A 16,720-nucleotide genomic window follows, 5' to 3' on the forward strand; every position below is an offset into this window, starting at 1 on the left:
GGGATCTCAGTCATTGCTAGGGGCCAAAAGGAAACAAATAGGGTGATAGAGTGGAGGAGAGATCTACTCGCCTGGGGATCAGGGAAGGCCTCCCAGAGTAGGCGTTATTTCGAGCTGGCGACTCGAGGAGGCCGCCGAGGAACAGCGAGGTCCGGACGAGCTTGTTGGAAAAGGAAATAGGAGGGCGGTGGGGCTGGCTGGAACCCAGCCAGAGTGTGGGGATGGAGGGTCATGAGGGTCGCAGAACTGAGTTAGAGAAGCTTCATCTTTCTGAAGCTTCATCTCTTTTGATACCCAAATCAGAGAGCCGGTAATTTATGCGCAGTTTGGCTTCTGTAGGAAGCTCTCCAAGTCCCTCCAGGGTTCCCCTAGCCTCGCCTCTCTCTGGCCCAGCCCTGATCCGCAGACCTGGGGGTCTGGCCCCTGCTCTCCCAGACTGGGAGTCCTTCGACCTGGGTCTGAGTAGGAGGGGGCACAGACGGGGCGATGGGGTCCTGCTAAAATTTCTAATTCTTGTGGGAAAACATGGGACAAACAGGAATACTTATGGCTTTCATAACTGACGCACTTCAAGCTGACAAAGGGTAGCCCCGTGAATCTTGACCTAACTTGCTCTTCGCCGGGCATGGGGGTGAGGACGCCCGTCTAAGTTCGAGAACCTGCAAAAGCGGCACCCTCGCCCTCGCTGGTGTGCCGGGCGCGCAGGTGCCTGCCGCCCGCGCATCCTCCGTCCACTCTCCGCCCCAGCAGACTCGGCGGCAGCCACCCGGGGTCGGCGGGTCAGAGGGCGCCGCAGATTCCGGCCGAGGAGGAGGGGCCGGGGTGGGGGGGCTAGCGCACCCTCCCTCCCCCGGCCGGCCGCCGCGCTTTCATCTCCTCCGCCTCAGCCAGCCCCCACGTGGCTTAATCAGGCGCGGCTGTGCCTGGCGGACCCTGAACATCTGGATCCCCGGGCGGCCCCTCCCCCGCCCCGCCCCTCCCGGGCTAGGCCGCCGCGACCCTGCGGCGAGGGCCTCCAGCCTGCGGTTTGTGCGAGAGCCAGGGAACCCCGCGTTTAGCCCACCGCGCTCCAGGCCCGCGCTTTGGGGAACAGCCAACGGTTCTGACCAATACTGTCCTCCGTTTCACAGGTGGCAAACTTAGTCCCCAGGACCCCTCTGCAGAGCCAGGATTCAAGCCCACACATGTCAATTCCAGAGCCCCGCTCGCTGAAGCCTTCCACAATTACTGTTATTCATTCATTCCAAACAAAACACTTCCGCAGTATTTTCTTGCAACAACCCTATAAAGAAGAACTGGTAGCGTTATCCAATTTACAAATGAGGAAGCTGAGGATCAGATGGTCAAAGGGGGTCGGCCCAGGTGACAAGCGAAAGAAGCAAAGAGAGGTGGGCAGACCCCCGCCAAGACTGGGAGGTGGGGCGTCAGGGTAATCCGGCTTCAGAGGCGTCTCTTACGGCTCAACGGAAAGGAAGGACACCCGCGGCGTGTGTAAAGTAGAAGGGAAACTGAGGCTGGAGGAGTTGGGACGCTGGCCTAGGTCACGGCAGAGGAGTAAGAAGGTTTAATTGCCTCCTACTCACCCCCTTTTCCGCTGCAAAAGGCCGCCTGGGGCGGGAGCGGAAGGAGGACTTGACCCCGGCCCCCAGGTGAGCCCCCGCGCCCCTCCTGCCTTTCCCGGGGGAGCTGGTCCAGGTGAGGGGCGGGCGGGCCGGCGGGCGGCCGGGGTCGGGTTTCAGGAAATCCGCCGACATTCCTTCGGGGCTTAAGAGGGAAAGTTGACTCGGCGCCGCCCCTCGCCCCCCCCTCCACTTCCTACCCCCCGGGGCGGCCCGGCCGGGGCGGCTAGCGGGGAGTCGCTGCGGCCGGCCTGGGCGTGAATCAGAGGCGGGCCAGGCGTCCGAGAACCGGCGGCCGAGGTCAGGGCGGGCATCGGACAAGCACCCTTTGTCCCTTGCCGCCCTCGCCACGACCCCGCTGACCCCCACCCCCAAGCCGGGTACAGCCTGGGGAGTTAGCAGGGCACCATGGCGCCGGCGACTTGCTGACAGTGGGTGGGGGGAGGGGAAGAAGCACAGCTGTCACCCCCCGACATAGCTGGCGCCGCCTGGACCCGAGACATCGGAGGTTTTCCAGGGTGCAGAGGGCAGGGAACCCAGACCTCCCAGGCAGGGTGAACACCGGTCCTGATTTGGACATAGGCAGCTCTGCACTCCTGAGATCTCACTTCCAATGCCTATGGGGTCTGGGTTTATAAATTACATACTGCACAAAGCTTGGGACCCCGGAATCCAAGCTCCTCCAGCTGAACCTCCAGGGTGGAAATGATAAAGCCCCACCTTCTCCTGCATACAGGTCTGGAACTTGGGTTCTGCTGCTCTAAGCCCACATCCAGGCTAAACCCTCACTGTCCCTGCTCCCTGGGAACACTGGCCTGGAACACAAGGCAGTTAATCCCATACTGAGGGGCCCTGACCATGTGGGTCTCAGCATGGGAAAGGCAGCTCTATGCCCTCCTCACTCCCTAGGGGACTCTGAAGGTGCTGTTACCACTGCCCATCCCCAGGGGCCCCTCAGTGCCCTGGAATTCGGCAGGGAGCTGGGCTGGAGGGTCTCCCCCAAGGTAATTCTTAAGTGCAAAGACTAAGGAGGAGCCCCTCCCCCTGGGGGCCCTCCCTTCATCCGCCACCTCAGTACATTCCCAGCCACCTTCGAGGACTTGGGTCAATATTTGCCAGAAGTTCCACCAGAGCTGGTTCCCCTTCCTGCACAGAGAGGCAGCGGGACTGATGAGGAAGGGGTTAAGCTGCCTGGAGAACCAAGGGCAGGGAAGGATGCACCTAGAGGTCAAATCACTTTCCTTAGAAAGTCAAAGGTTTGAGGTTAAGGTCACCCTGAGGGCAGAGGGCATGCTCCAGGGAGGGAGTGAGCCAACAGTGCATACCCTTCTACAGGTTAAGGACCAGAGAGGGGTGGCTACCAGGTTGGGTCACAGAGCAAATCTGGGGCCTGGCTGGGACCCAAGACAGCATGATTCACTGGGACTGAGTTTTCTTGCTACTCCAAGGGACTGAGAATTCTCCATCCTTTCTCTTTCTTTCTTTCTCCTTCTTCTTCTTCTTCTTTTTTTTGTAATATACTCTCACCTCCACTTCCATCCTTTCATTTCTGCTAATGTTCACTGAGCTCTTCTCCCGTGGACCTCCCTGGGTGCAGGCTCTCCGGATGCCCACAATGTAAAGAAAATGTCTCAAAAGAAGATGATGTTTGAAGAATTGTGTTACAAAGATAATTTTAAAAGAGGAAGGGGACAGAGAGTACCTGGAAAGGTTGGGGGGCCCCCTCTGAGAAAACTTGACCTGTGACCTGATGGAAAAGAAGGTGCTAACTGGGGGAAGAATTGGGGGGGAACTGCATCCCCGCAGAGGGGAACAGCAAATGTACAAGCCTCGGGGCTGGAGCAGCGTGAGGGAGAGGAAGAGGAGAGAGGAGAGAAGGAGTGGGGAGAGGGTGGCAGGACAGAGAAGACCTGCTTTGCTTCTTTTAAAAGCTCCTTCTTCCCAATGTACAAACAAGGGCAGGAGGGTTTACCCGGGAATCCTAGGAGGCTGGGCAGCAAGCATCCCAGATGGAGATGGTGGGGCCTGGACCCGGATGGGGTGGGGAAAAGAGGTCCGAACCTCAGAATGGGGATGCGTTTTGGAATCAGAGCCAACAGGATTTGCTGATGGATTGGACGTGGGAGATGAGCAAAGGAGAGAGTTGTCACGCGCACCTCCAGGTCTCTGGCCTGAGTACCTGAGTGGATGGGGGAGCTTTTTCCCGAGACTGGGAATGACTGGGGTGGGGGTGGGGAGGAGCAGAGATGGGGTGGGGGAATATTGAGATTTTTTTCTCCAGAAGCCTGAAGCCCTCCAGGTGGAAGTCAAACGTTGCTGAACCAAGGCTGTGGGGGAGGCTTGGGATATATCCTGAAAACACAATTCCAGCCAAGAACAGCCACCTTCACTTAATTCTCTGGCAGGTGGGACTGTGGCCCCATTTTTCAGAGGTGGCACACTGAGACTCCAAAAGAATGTGCCCCAGTGCCAGGCACTGTCCTAAGTGTTTAGACCGTGGAGCCTTCTGCTACCTGACAGATTCCCACAGAAAGGCGTAGGCTGGCTAGGAGTCCCCCATGGTGCGCAGGAGGAAACTGAGGCAGAGGGGCCTGATTTTCCCCAGGAAATGATAGTGCACCATGCCAGGGCTCAACTCTCTCCTTCACAAACTCATCCAGCCCAGATTGGGCTTGCGGGGTGGGGGGCACACCCGGGAGTCCGGCCTTCAATCCTCTTTTTTGATAGTCTGAGGTCTGAGTTGGGGACCTCAGACTACTTACTTAGCAGGGGTGGTGGAGGGGCAGCCTTAGCCAAACGAGGCGGGAACTCCTGAGCCCTCCTCAAACACTTTTACCCCCTTGGCTAGTTAGGGACCTGGAGGGAGGGTCCAGGTCTCTAAGGGAGCCCCTGAAGGGGGAGATAGAGCCCTTCTTCTCTGAGGGCACATGGCTGTGGGCGGGGCTGCGACTCCAACGATTGGGCAGGAGGCAGCCCCGGAACTCTCATTTCAAGCTCCCCCCTCCACTGGGGCCTTGGAGTCCAGGAGCCCTTTTATCGTGGGCGCCCGAATCGGGTGAGGACCGAGAGAAGGAGGGTGAAGCAGCGGGGCCGGGAGGGGTCCCGAAAGCCAAGCAGTGGCCAAAAATAATAACACGGAGAAGGATCCCTGCGCAAAATAAAGGAAGACAAACTATGCGTCGCTCGGGGCAGCCGGCGTTACCTGGAGTCGGCGGGCGGCGGCCGCCCCAGCGATTACTCACTGCGTGGCGCACCCCACCCGCGGGCCGCTGAGCGGATTTTTCCGTGGGGGGGGGGTGTTAGCGAGTCGGGGGAGGGCCTGCTTACCGCTCTCCTCCTGGGGGATCCCTCCTGCCCGCACACGGGACCCGCGCAGGCCCCCGTCTCCTTTCCCACGGGGCCCATTTCTCCCCTCTTGCCCACGCGAGAACTCCCTTCTGAGGCCCCCGGGCGCCCCCACAGAATCCCGGCTCGGACCCGCCCGAGGGGGACAGCTGAGCCTGGGCGAGGTCCGGGGACTCCAAGCCTTGCAGTTTTTGCTCCGTCTTCCCTCCAGCAAAGCCTGGGGCCGAGGCTGCGCGCGCGGAGCACCAGAAGAGGCGGGATGAAATGGGAGGGGGAGCGCTGGGCCAAAACCTGTGGGACCCGCGCGCCGAGGGCGTGGGGCGGGACGGAGGGCGACTCTTAGGCCCTCGGGGAGGAAAGGGGCTGGAGATGCGAGCAGGCGGGGCTCAGGGACCGCTCAGTGGGGGGGGGGGGGGGGGGGGGGGCGGGGCCAGAGCTGGGGTGGGGGCCGAGACGGAGGATGGGGGGGGAGGAGCGGACCAGGGCTAGGGGCTGCAGGCGACGCTGAAGGGACACACGGCTGAGGGCTGGGTGCGAGGAAGTGGGCGGGGGGTATGGAAACGCGATTGGGGGCCGCCAGGTCCCAGACTGGGGGTAGGGAGCCTGGAGCTGGCAGGGTCGGAAAGGGAGGTCCCAGGTCGGTAAGGGTAGAGTTGGGGGGTTTGGGGCCGCGGGAAAAACGGCGCGTGCGGTGCGCGGCGGGGCGGAGGCCGGACGGGTGGGGCTCGCGGTGCCCTCCGGCGGGCGGGCGGGCGGGCGGCGGGGAGGCCGGTGCGGGGCCCGCCGCCCCCCCGGGGCCGGGCCGGGGGCGGGGCCGGGCGGGGCCAGCGGCGTATTAGCGCCTTGTCAATTCGGCTGCTCAGACTTGCTCTGGCCTCCGCGCCCGCGCCCAGCGACGTGCGGGCTGCTTGGCCCGCGCCCTCCTGCGCCCGGCCTGCGCCCCGCGCCCCTCGCCGCCTCCCGCCGCGCGCCCCCGGCAGCGCCGGCCCCATGCCCGCCGGCCGCCCGGGCCCCGCCGCCCAATCCGCGCGGCGGCCGCCGCCGCCGCTGCCCCTGCTGCTGCTCTGCGTCCTCGGGGCGCCGCGAGCGGGATCAGGAGCCGGTGAGTACACGGCGCCGTGCTCCCTCCTTCCCGCCTGGGCCGAGAGCGTGCGCCCCGGGGGCAACCGCGGGGGGGAGGGGGCGCGGGCGCCACCTGGATGGCCCGGGAACAAAGGAAGGCGCCCCCGGAGCGGCCCTCGGGGCGCCCTCACCTGTGGGGCGCACGGCGCCGAAGTTCCCTGGCCCGAGGGTCCGGCTTCCGCTACCGAGGCCTTCTTACCTGGGCTGCCCTGTGGAGGACGCCCGACTCGGCCCCAGGGGGTCGAGGAGCCGCGGCCTGGGACCCTCTGCACGGCGGGACGCGGGGGGCGCACGCGACAGCGTCTGCTGACTTGGAGTCGCGGAGACTGCGGGTCACCGCACCCGGGCGGGGGCGCACGCAGTAGGCGCGCTGGGTGCCGGCCCTGAGCGGGGCCCCCCCGGGTGGAGGGATGAGCCCCGTGAGGAAGGCGGGGCGGGAGGGGGCCGCTCTGGCCGCCTGGCGCGCGGCCCGGGGTCCCCGGGGACGCGCCTCTCCGCGGGCCGGCGCCGCGGCCCTCCCCCGGCGGGACCCCGCGCGCGGGGCTCTACGGAGTCCCCGCCACCGGCGGCGTTTAGAACAGTTCCCGGCCACGCTGCGCCGGACTAGGAGACTCCAGCGAGAGAAATCTTTGTGAGAGAGTGGGTGAGAGGGAGAGGGAGCGGGAGCCAGCGAGTCCGGGCACCGTGGGCCCAGCCTGGGTGTGTGTGTGGGGGGCAGTCACCGGGAGCCCCCAACCCCTGCAGGCCGAGAGACCCCCACCCTGTTGGGAGCTCCTGGCCTCCGGCACTCTCCGGTCCCCCACCCGATGCACACCCTGGCCAGGACACCGTCTCCACATCCCGACCCACTCTGGGACACACCCAGAGACACACAAAGACTCACACTGGCTTGTGGCCCATCACCCTCGCCCTCGGATGCGTGCACACTGCATCCCAGATGCACATTCTCACACCATCGGGGCGCGCACACACACATTCCATCCCTGACACACACACATTCATGGTCACACACTCTTTCCAAGGGGGAGGCGACACAGGGCACACACGAAGGCACAGCCTGCCCTGGATGTTCACGGTCACCCCGAGGGCCCCATGCAGGCTCGCAAGTCGACCAGGAGGAGCACGTCCCTCTCCCCTGGTGGACCTACACTGCACAGAGCTGTTGGCAGGCTCCCTGCGGTGCTCCTCCAGAAGGCTCAGGGTCCCGTGCCCTGGGGGCACTTGCTGAAAGCCTAGCATGCCCAAGGCTCCTGGACAGGTGAGGGGCTGCCCCAAGGCCCTCCTCGGATTCCTGACAGCTCTGCCAGGCAGTGGGCAGCACTCGTGAATGCCACCTTTAGTGGCAGGCTTTGTTTTCCATCCAGCAGAGCAACAAGCAAAGGTGGTGGTGGGATTGTTGTGCGTGTGTTTTTTCCTTTAAGGGGGAAGAAATTAAATAAAAGATTCTCACACCTCAGCAATATGTTTCTACTTACGGTGTGTCTTAGCACCTGACCAGCAGGCGAGCAGGTCGTAAAGTGTCTGCAGGTACCAGCAGGACAGGAGATGGGGACCCCAGGATGGAGGCCACCCTCCTGCCTTGCTTGCAGAGAATCTCACACTTTTCGCTTTTAAAACACATGGTGTTCCTTTTTAATAACGGCAGTGGCTCCAGATTGGGAAGGGGGAGAGGAAAAAACTTTTAAAGGCCCCAGCTCTGCGGGAAAGGGCGGGGAGGCAGGGAGCATGGGATGGGGGTGGGGGTGGGGTGGGGTGGGGGGTGCTGTCCAAAAGCCTAGCCCAGGGATCTGCTTGGGGAGCCTTCTAGGAAGCCCCCAAACTAGGCCAGGCACCACCCCCCCAACCTCAGTGGACTGTCCCCAGCTGCTTTGCCGGGGCTGGAATGTATGCATCCCAGTTCTGCTGAATGCCTTGGCGCTTTGTTCGTGGAGGACTGGAGAGAGTGCACCAGCCAGCCAGGACCCCAGAGCCGGGAGGGGCCCTGATCCCAACAGCTCCTCTGCACTTCAGTGTGTTGGGCCCTCTCGACATCATGAGCTCATCGCATTCATCTCCCCAGCAGGTAGAATGGATTTTCCTCCCATTTTACGGAGGAGGAAACAGAACAGGAGAAAGCAAGCCAATTGCCCAGGTGCTCCAGCTGAGATGGGCACCCACATCCTCAGGAGAAGGCCTCCCTGTGACCTTTCCTGCTGGAGCTTGGGTTGGGGGACCGGCCTGTCCAAGCCCGCCTGGCCTTGCCCTCTCGCCCCGTCCCCCGCCCAGCCCCGGGAGGGCAGCTGCAGCTGCTGGCAGGCAGGCCACACCAGCCCAGGCCAGGCGGGTGGGGCAGAGGGGCATTGCCCCCGCCTCCAGCCAGGACCCCCCAGAGCGCCCCCTTCCTGCCCTGGCTGTGGTGGTGAGTGGGGGACGGGAGGGGCGGGACCCACCCCTGAGGGTTGAGGATGGGCCTGGGGTCTGGGCAGGCCTGGCCGTGCCTCCCACCCTGCTGGGGGGGCCCAGGCAGGAAGCGGTGGGTGGGCCGGGGCAGAGACGCTGGCACGCCCGAGTTCATGCCTAAGGAATTCCGAATTAGCGGGCGGCTGGCTGCCTGGGACCTCCGGGGCGGCCCCCTGGCCCCCCGCCCCCGGCCGCCCCCGCCTCCTCAGCTCTGGCCCGCTCAGCCGGCTCCTTCGCACGGACGCTGAGACCTCCAGCGAGCCCTGGGCCAAGCCCCAAATGCAACTGCGATCCCAGGCTCTAGCAAGACATGGCCCTCCAAGCCAAGTTTGCCCGGGAAAGTCATCAGGGCCGGCCTCGGAACTGCGTCCACCCCATCTCACCCATGTGGGGCAGTGGGGAGCCAGCACAGGGCAGCTGCTGGGGGCCAGCACAGGGCAGCCGCTGGAATGTAGGAGGCCTACAGGGGGACTGGGATTGCCCTGTCCTTGGCTGCCAGGGAAGCTGGTCTGCCCCCCGCCCCTCTGTCCCCTCTGAAGTCCCCTGTTACAGCTGCCTGGTGATCCTTTTAAAACACAAATCCCTCCCCTGCTCAACTCTGGAAGAACTCCTCTCTGAAGGTCTGGCCCCTGCTGACCTCATTTCCTACCACCTGTACCCTGGGATCTTTGCACTTGCTGCTCCACTGTCTGAACACCCTCTTCTATATATTGTCATGGCTACTTCTTTCATTTCATGCACTTCCCTGGTGGCTCAGACAGTAAAGAATCTGCCTGCAATGCAGGAGACCCGGGTTTGATCCCTGGGTCAGGAAGATCCCCTGGAGAAGGGGATGGCAGCCCACTCCAATGTTCTTTCCTGGAGAATCCCATGGACAGAGGAGCCTGGCGGGCTGCAGTCCATGGGGTCACAAAGAGTCAGACATGACTGAGCGACTAACACTTTCATTTTATTCACATGTCAGGTCAAATGCCACCTCCCCAGACAGGCCTCTTGGGTCAATTAGCTGCCACCATTGATTCGTGCTTTATTTTCTCCCTTGTTTGTTCTTTTAGATACTTGTGCTTTTTCCTGCTGCTCCCTGGGCTTCCCTGGTGGCTCAGAGGTTAAAGCGTCTGCCTGGACTGTGGGAGACCCGGGTTTGATCCCTGGGTCGGGAAGATCCCCTGGAGAAGGAAGTGGCAACCCACTCCAGTACTCTTGCCTGAAGAATCCCATGGAGGGAGGAACCTGGTGGGCTACAGTCCACGGGGTCGCAAAGAGTCGGACACAACTGAGCGACTTCACATTCCTTGGACTCAAGTCCCACAAGAGCATGAATGTTGAGTGTCTTGGTGACCATTGTGCCCTCAGATCCTGACGCATTGTAGGTGCTCCTTGAATTAGTGAGTGAACAAATGAATCCTTACAACCACTCTTGGTGGAGAGAGAGCTTCTCAAAGACTCAGAGACGTAAAGAAACTGGGTCAACTTCCAGAGTGAGCTGAGGGCATTCGAAACCAGGTCAGCCTGGCTTAAAAGTCCCACAGAGTTGTCCTTAAAATTTTCACTCTTCTCAAACAACCCCATGTGGTGAATACCATGATGCCCATTTCCCAGATGGGGAGACTGAGGCTTAGAACGACATCTAGGACTTGAACTGGGTACCCTACTCCCTGTTCTGTGCCTTGATTTCCTCCTGGATAAAGACAGTTTCCTTTTAGATTCTAATCTTCAGAAGGAGAAGCCATGGGCTGCCCCAGTGGCAGTCGGGAAGAAAGGCATCAACCATGGCCTCCCCGAGGTTCCTGTGCTCAGAACCCAGTTCACACACAGCCCAGTTTAGGAAGTCACTCACTTCCCATCTGATCTTTCCAATGGCCCTGAGGACTGTGAGCTTTCTTGTTCCCATTTTGCAGATTAGGAAAACTGAGTTGAGGGGGAGGATGATGACAATGGCCAGATCTTTGGGATGAGGGTTGGGAGCATAGAGCTTGCCACAGCCACCTTCAGTTCTGGTGGCGGTGCAGAGCAGAACTTTAGAGACACGGATACAGGTTTAGTGTGCCTGTCTTCTATTTGGTGACCATAGGCAAGGGCCTTGATCTCTCAGAGCCTTGTTTTTTTCCATCCATAAAATCAGCAGGATTCTAGTAGGGCACCTCTTTTTGGAAGTGCTTTCCTCCCCCTAGAGACATCTACTATGTGTGAGGTTCTGAGGGATATCAAAGAAGGAACACACAAATCTGTTATTTCTAATTGCCAAAAAATAAAATGAAGTTTAAAAGAAAAAAAAGAAAAAGCAGAGTGCAGTGGTTGTCAGAAGTGTGTGCAAAGTAGGAGTTCCTTGGATCTGAATGAGGTTTGTCACCGATCAGAAAAAGCCCTGAGCAAGTCAATAAGGAACTGGCTTGGAAGGACTGAATTGTGGAATCAGACAGTCCTGGGGCTGAATCTCAGCTTTGCCACCAACCTTAGGTTGGTCATTTGACCTGACTGAGCCTCAGTTTCCTTCTCTGTAAAATGGGCGGCAATCATAAACAGCTCCTTTGCAGGACTGCCATGAGCCTTGGAGGTCCTAGGCTGGTGGAAGGCCCAGGGCAGCTCCATCCCAGCCCTGACAGGTGTTCCTCTCTGACCCCAGACACGGCTGTGATCAGTCCCCAGGACCCCACGCTCCTCATCGGCTCCTCCCTGCAGGCCACGTGCTCGGTGCATGGGGACACCCCAGGGGCCACCGCCGAGGGCCTCTACTGGACCCTCAACGGACGCCGCCTGCCCCCTGAGCTCTCCCGAATGCTCAACGCCTCTACTATGGCCCTCGCCCTGGCCAACCTCAATGGATCCAGGCAGCAGTCAGGGGACAACCTTGTGTGCCACGCCCGCGATGGCAGCATCCTGGCCGGCTCCTGCCTCTATGTTGGCCGTAAGTGGACACCCAGGGGCAGATCTTGGGGGTAGCATCTCCCTCTGGAGAGGGGTGTGAATCGTGGGCCCTCTAGTCTTGGCCTGAACAGTGGGTATACTGGCACAAGTTGAGGGGCATGGGCCCCCCGGGTGGGCATGAGATCCTGGAGGTGCCCATACACCATTCTCAAGAGAGCTATGCAGGTGGCACTGCCCACGTCCACTCTGTCCATCCTTCTTCTGCTCCAAGGGTGGGGGGCCCCCGTTGGCAGCCAACAAGTCCCCCTTCCACCTGTCCGTGGCCAGCCCAGACCTCAGCCCCCATACCCGCTCCCCCAGTGCCCCCAGAGAAACCCTTCAACATCAGCTGCTGGTCCAGGAACATGAAGGACCTGACATGCCGCTGGACGCCGGGGGCCCACGGGGAAACCTTCCTCCACACCAACTACTCCCTCAAGTACAAGCTGAGGTTGGTGGTGGCCCTTGGGTGACATGTCCCAGCCCAGCTCTGTGGCCTGGGCCACCCTCTCTGAGCTCTGGGGTCCTGTCTGCACTTCTGGGCTGGGCTGGGGAGGCCTGGGGGCCCCTCACGTGTCCTCCTCCCTGCCTGTCCCTGCAGGTGGTACGGGCAGGACAACACGTGTGAGGAGTACCACACGGTGGGACCTCATTCCTGCCACATCCCCAAGGACCTGGCTCTCTTCACGCCCTATGAGATCTGGGTGGAGGCCACGAACAGGCTGGGCTCAGCCCGCTCTGACGTGCTGACGCTGGACATTCTGGATGTGGGTGAGCCCCACCCCCTACAGAGGCCAGCGTGGCCCACCTGCAACCCTCACCTCCAGGCCTCCCCCACCGCCTGCAAAGGCCCAGCCACGGCTGCAGCTCAGCTGAGGTCTCAGGGACCAGGCTGGTTGGGGATGGGAGGAGCGAGGCATCCACCCACTGGTCCCCAGCCCCCTGCAGCAACCAGGATACCCCTACTCTGCGGAGAACACCTGGCCTGGCTGCCTCCCCCATCAGCAGCCCAGGTGTGCGGGGAGAGGGCCCAGGGGAGCTGGGAGGGGGCGCCCAGGTCGGGAGGCGCCCCAGGAAGCCACAGCCTGGAGCTGAGAGGGGGTGCAGGCAGGAGGCAGGAAGTGGATGATCCGCGAGCAGAATTGGGCCTAATCTAATTAGGGTGTTTCTCAGCCCCGAGCAGGCCTGTGCCTTAACTCTTTCAGCCCCTCACCAAGGCCTCAGGGGAAGAGGCCAGCCCTCCTGCGGCCCAAAGGACTCCCTGAAGGATCCCTGGAAGGCTTGCAGCAAGTCCCTCCTCTTGCTCCCCACTTTATTTCCTCAAATCCTGAAGGGGCTGTGGGCATGTCCCAGTTGTCCCTTGCACCTTGCTGAAATCGGAAGGAGCAGGAGGTAGGCAGTGGAGGGGTGTGTCAAGGGGAGCTTCCCAGGGCTCTGGCAGCCTAAGGGCCCCCTGCACTCCTGGGCATAATAATAATAATATCATCATCCAGGCAGGGTCTGCTTTTTACATAGTTCCCTGAAGATAGGATTATGTTTCTCCTGTCACAGATAATTGTGGTGATAACAGCTAACATTAATTGAGTGCTTCTGGGTGCTGAGTGTTACCCGAATATTATCTAATATAATCCACCCGTCCCAAGTCGGGGGAGGGAGAATGGAAGCAGGTGCCATCTAAGCCGCGTGCTCTGGTACTTGGACCCAGAGGGTGCCAGCCAGGTCCAAAGAGATCCTGGTGACGAAGGCCTGCCCTGCCCCCTAGTGACCACCGACCCCCCGCCGGACGTGCACGTGAGCCGCGTCGGGGGCCTGGAGGACCAGCTGAGCGTGCGCTGGGTTTCACCGCCTGCTCTCAAGGACTTCCTCTTCCAAGCCAAGTACCAGATCCGCTACCGAGTGGAGGACAGCGTGGACTGGAAGGTGCCTGCCCCGCCCCTCCCCGGCCGGCTCCTCCCTCCTCCCATCCCCTGCCGCGCTGCCCCCGCCTCTGACCCTGCGCTGGCCGCCCAGGTGGTGGACGATGTGAGCAACCAGACCTCCTGCCGCCTGGCAGGCCTGAAGCCGGGCACCGTCTACTTCGTGCAAGTGCGCTGCAACCCCTTCGGCATCTACGGCTCCAAGAAGGCCGGGATCTGGAGCGAATGGAGCCACCCCACTGCTGCCTCCACCCCCCGAAGTGGTGAGCACCCCAGCGGGGCTGGGTGAGCCTGAGACCAGCTCCAAAACGGCCGGAGCCTCTGTTTCCTTATTTCCTTTGGGAGAGTCCAGGTCTCAAACTCTTGGTCCTGCGGTTGGGGGGAGGGGGGCAATTGTGGCCCTTGAATCTATTTTCTTAGCCTGTCATTTGGGGGCGGGGGGAAGTTTGAACCACTTGCAGACTTTTAAAAACAGTCACAATACTCTAGATTCCCTAGAAAAAGTTGTCTGTAAGAGGACAGAGTTACTCCACAGCCCTCCTCGGCAGAGGCTGCCCTCAAGTCATGGCCCTTGCTCTTTTGGTTGCGTCATCCCCACTTGGCCCCTTGCACCCACATGGACCCCTTCCCTAGCGCCTAGGGGCAAGTGAACTTGAGACCCTTGCTTCTCTAAGACCGTGGGCTGCCAACTCTCCCTACAACAGGCTTTGGTTTCCCCTTCAGATCAAGGTAGGGGGATGAGATGATCAGACGCCTGGGTCTGATTCCCTTTGCCATCTTCTCTCCTCTGTGAAATGGTATGAAATTTTGCTTGGTACTTCTGGCCTCAGCTTTCCCATCTGGAAAGTGGGGATCACAGTCATGCCTGCCTCAGGCTATTATGAGGGCTAGATGAGAGAGAACCCACGGAAAGTGCCCTCATGGTGGGTGCCACCCAAGTGTTTGCAAGTAATAGTTACTGAGGCTCCTATCGCCTGCTCCTGCCATGGTTTCACCCAAGGGAGGCCCCCTTTTCTCAGACGAGGACCCCAAGCCCCCAAGAGGTGCACCCAGCCCCCCAAAGTTACACAAGGATCTGAACGCAGTTCCCTCGAAGTCCAGGCTCACGCTCTTGGAATGATGGGGAAACCAAGGCCCAGAGAGGGTCCCAGAGTCAGGGAGTGGCAGAGCAAGGCTCCAACTAGTTCCCCAGCCCCCATCCGGGGCCCCTCCAGGTTCAGGGGTGGGCGGGAACTAGCACAGCCGGGAGGGGCTTGAGCCTTGGCCCCTGCTCGTGCCCAGCACCTGCGATTCTTGCACGGGAGCCAGCAGGCGGCTGCGTCCGCTGGGGAGGCTGGGGGAGGCCAGGGGAGGCCGCCAGGGGCAGTGGGGGCCGGGGCTGTGCCAGGGCCTGTCAGCGGGTCCCCGGCATTATTTATGACGTGAGGCCGATGTCCTTATCCGCCGGCCCGCTCAGGCTGCTCAGGGCTGGCTGCGGCTGGCGGCTGGATGGACAGGCCGGCCTCCCACCTGGCCCTCCTGGCCCACTCCCCATCCATCCGGCTGTACTCTCAGGCCTGTCCTGGGGACTGTCCCTCCCCTCAGAGTCACTTCGAATTGTCTACCTCCTTTCATCTGTTGCTCACTCTCTTTCCCTGTGTCTGTCTTTCTGCCTTTTTTGGTTTCTGCGTCCCTACATCCCCAGTGTCTCTGTCCCTTCCTGTTCTGGCTCCCTCTCCATCTCTCCACCCTCTGCACCTCCTTGGCTGCCCCCCGTGGCTTTCGCTCCCCCTGTATCTGTCTCTCTTTGCCTCCATCTCTTAACGTCTGCCTTGGTCTCTCCAGCTTTCTCATCAGCGTCTCTCTCTCCTTTCCCCTGCCTCCTGCTCCGGCTTATCCCTCTGGCCCTGGCCCTTCTCACTCCCCCGCTTTCACACACACCTGGCTCAGGGTGCCTGGAGATGTGGAGGAGGAACCCCTTCCTCCCCCTGCCCCCTGTCTCCTCGGGGGCGCAGCTGGGCTGCAGTGCTGGGCCGGGCCGTGGGGCGGACCGGGTCGCGCTGAAACAGGGACGGGCGCGGGGGGCGGGGTCCCCGAGGAGAACGCGGTCCTGCCGCGCGAGGGAACCTCCCTCTCCTGCCCGCGCGCGCCCTCTGCTGGCCGCGCCCTGACGCTGCCGCTCCGACCCCATTAGAGCGCCCGGGCCCGGGCGGCGGGGCTTGCGAGCCGCGGGGCGGCGAGCCGAGCTCGGGGCCGGTGCGGCGCGAGCTCAAGCAGTTTCTGGGCTGGCTCAAGAAGCACGCTTACTGCTCGAACCTCAGCTTCCGCCTCTATGACCAGTGGCGAGCCTGGATGCAAAAGTCACATAAGACCCGCAACCAGGTAGGAAAATGGGACCCCTGGGAGAGGGGTGGAGGGGTGGGGCCGGGTGGGGGTAAAGGGGATGGGAGGTAGGCCCACAGCCCTCAGACACTGCCTCCTTCCTTCCAAGCACAGGACGAGGGGATCCTGTCCTCGGGCAGACGGGGCGCGGCGAGAGGTAAGGGGGACCCCAGGTGGGTGGGCAGGCCAGGAGTCAAGAGCCCTCCTGGTGACCACAGGCCGTGGGCCCTCCATCCTCAGCCTTAGAGTTGCTGAGGTACAAGTCTTTCCTCCAGCATTTATTTATCAGCATTTACCTAACACCTACTGTGTGCCTGACCCTGTGGCCTTTAGCCAAGTAAGAACACCTGGAACCCTTCAAAGTGTCCAGAGGGAATATCATTCTCAGGAATGAATGCACATAGCCACCTGCGGAGCATGTATGAGCACCTACTGCATACTGGCCCTGTGCCACGTGTGTTCTCTGCAGGACAACCCATGGGATGGATAGATATTACTCCTCAGATAGGAAAACCAGGGCCCAGAGAGGGGCAGCAGCCTACCGAGGGCAGCTGGCTGAAAGTGGTGGGCCCAGGACCTGGGCCTCATTTGCTCTGTGGTCCTGGCCCCTCCCAGGCTTCTTGCTAAGCCTGGCTTTCCCTCTGCCTGCAGGTCCTGCCAGATAAGCTCTAGAGGCTGGGGCTGCCCTCCCTGCTGCATGGAGATCCAGGGGCCACCCCAGACTGGGGGCCATCTCTGTACCCTCCCCTCAGGGTGCGCTAGCCCTGTCAGCAGCAGCGGGGGCGAGTACTCCGAGCTCTGAGGGCCACAACAGCTCTGGCCTCCATGTGAGGTGCACCCCAGTGGGGGGTGTGTGTGTGTGAAGGGGGGCTTTGCTTCCCAGAATGCTTGCAAGAGCTGAGTGTAAAGAAGGGTTATTACTCCCCCTACCCAGAACCCCCTCCAAGGAATCTTTTTAAATAAACATAACTATTTAGGTGCCCTGATTGTGAAGGTGAGTTTGGGGCTAGAGTG

The 16,720-nt window shown here is 61.3% G+C and overlaps 1 protein-coding gene across 2 annotated transcripts; it reads left to right on the forward strand.

Moving 5' to 3' along the window:
- Positions 1–5,838: 5,838 nt before the first annotated feature.
- Positions 5,839–16,688, forward strand: CRLF1 (cytokine receptor like factor 1). Of its 2 annotated transcripts, none has more exons than XM_070792481.1 (9): positions 5,839–6,066; positions 11,149–11,430; positions 11,751–11,880; positions 12,031–12,200; positions 13,192–13,349; positions 13,440–13,608; positions 15,519–15,706; positions 15,816–15,863; positions 16,358–16,688. In XM_070792481.1, the coding sequence occupies exons 1-9, from the start codon at positions 5,955–5,957 to the stop codon at positions 16,376–16,378; spliced, it is 1,278 nt and encodes a 425-aa protein (XP_070648582.1). In that variant the 5' UTR covers positions 5,839–5,954; the 3' UTR covers positions 16,379–16,688. The 2 variants fall into 2 exon arrangements, with proteins under 2 accessions (XP_070648582.1, XP_070648583.1); XM_070792482.1 differs by having other exon boundaries at positions 15,821–15,863.
- Positions 16,689–16,720: the final 32 nt, after the last annotated feature.

This window comes from Bos indicus, chromosome 7 (genome assembly GCF_029378745.1).
Source record: "Bos indicus isolate NIAB-ARS_2022 breed Sahiwal x Tharparkar chromosome 7, NIAB-ARS_B.indTharparkar_mat_pri_1.0, whole genome shotgun sequence".
NCBI lineage: Eukaryota > Metazoa > Chordata > Mammalia > Artiodactyla > Bovidae > Bos > Bos indicus.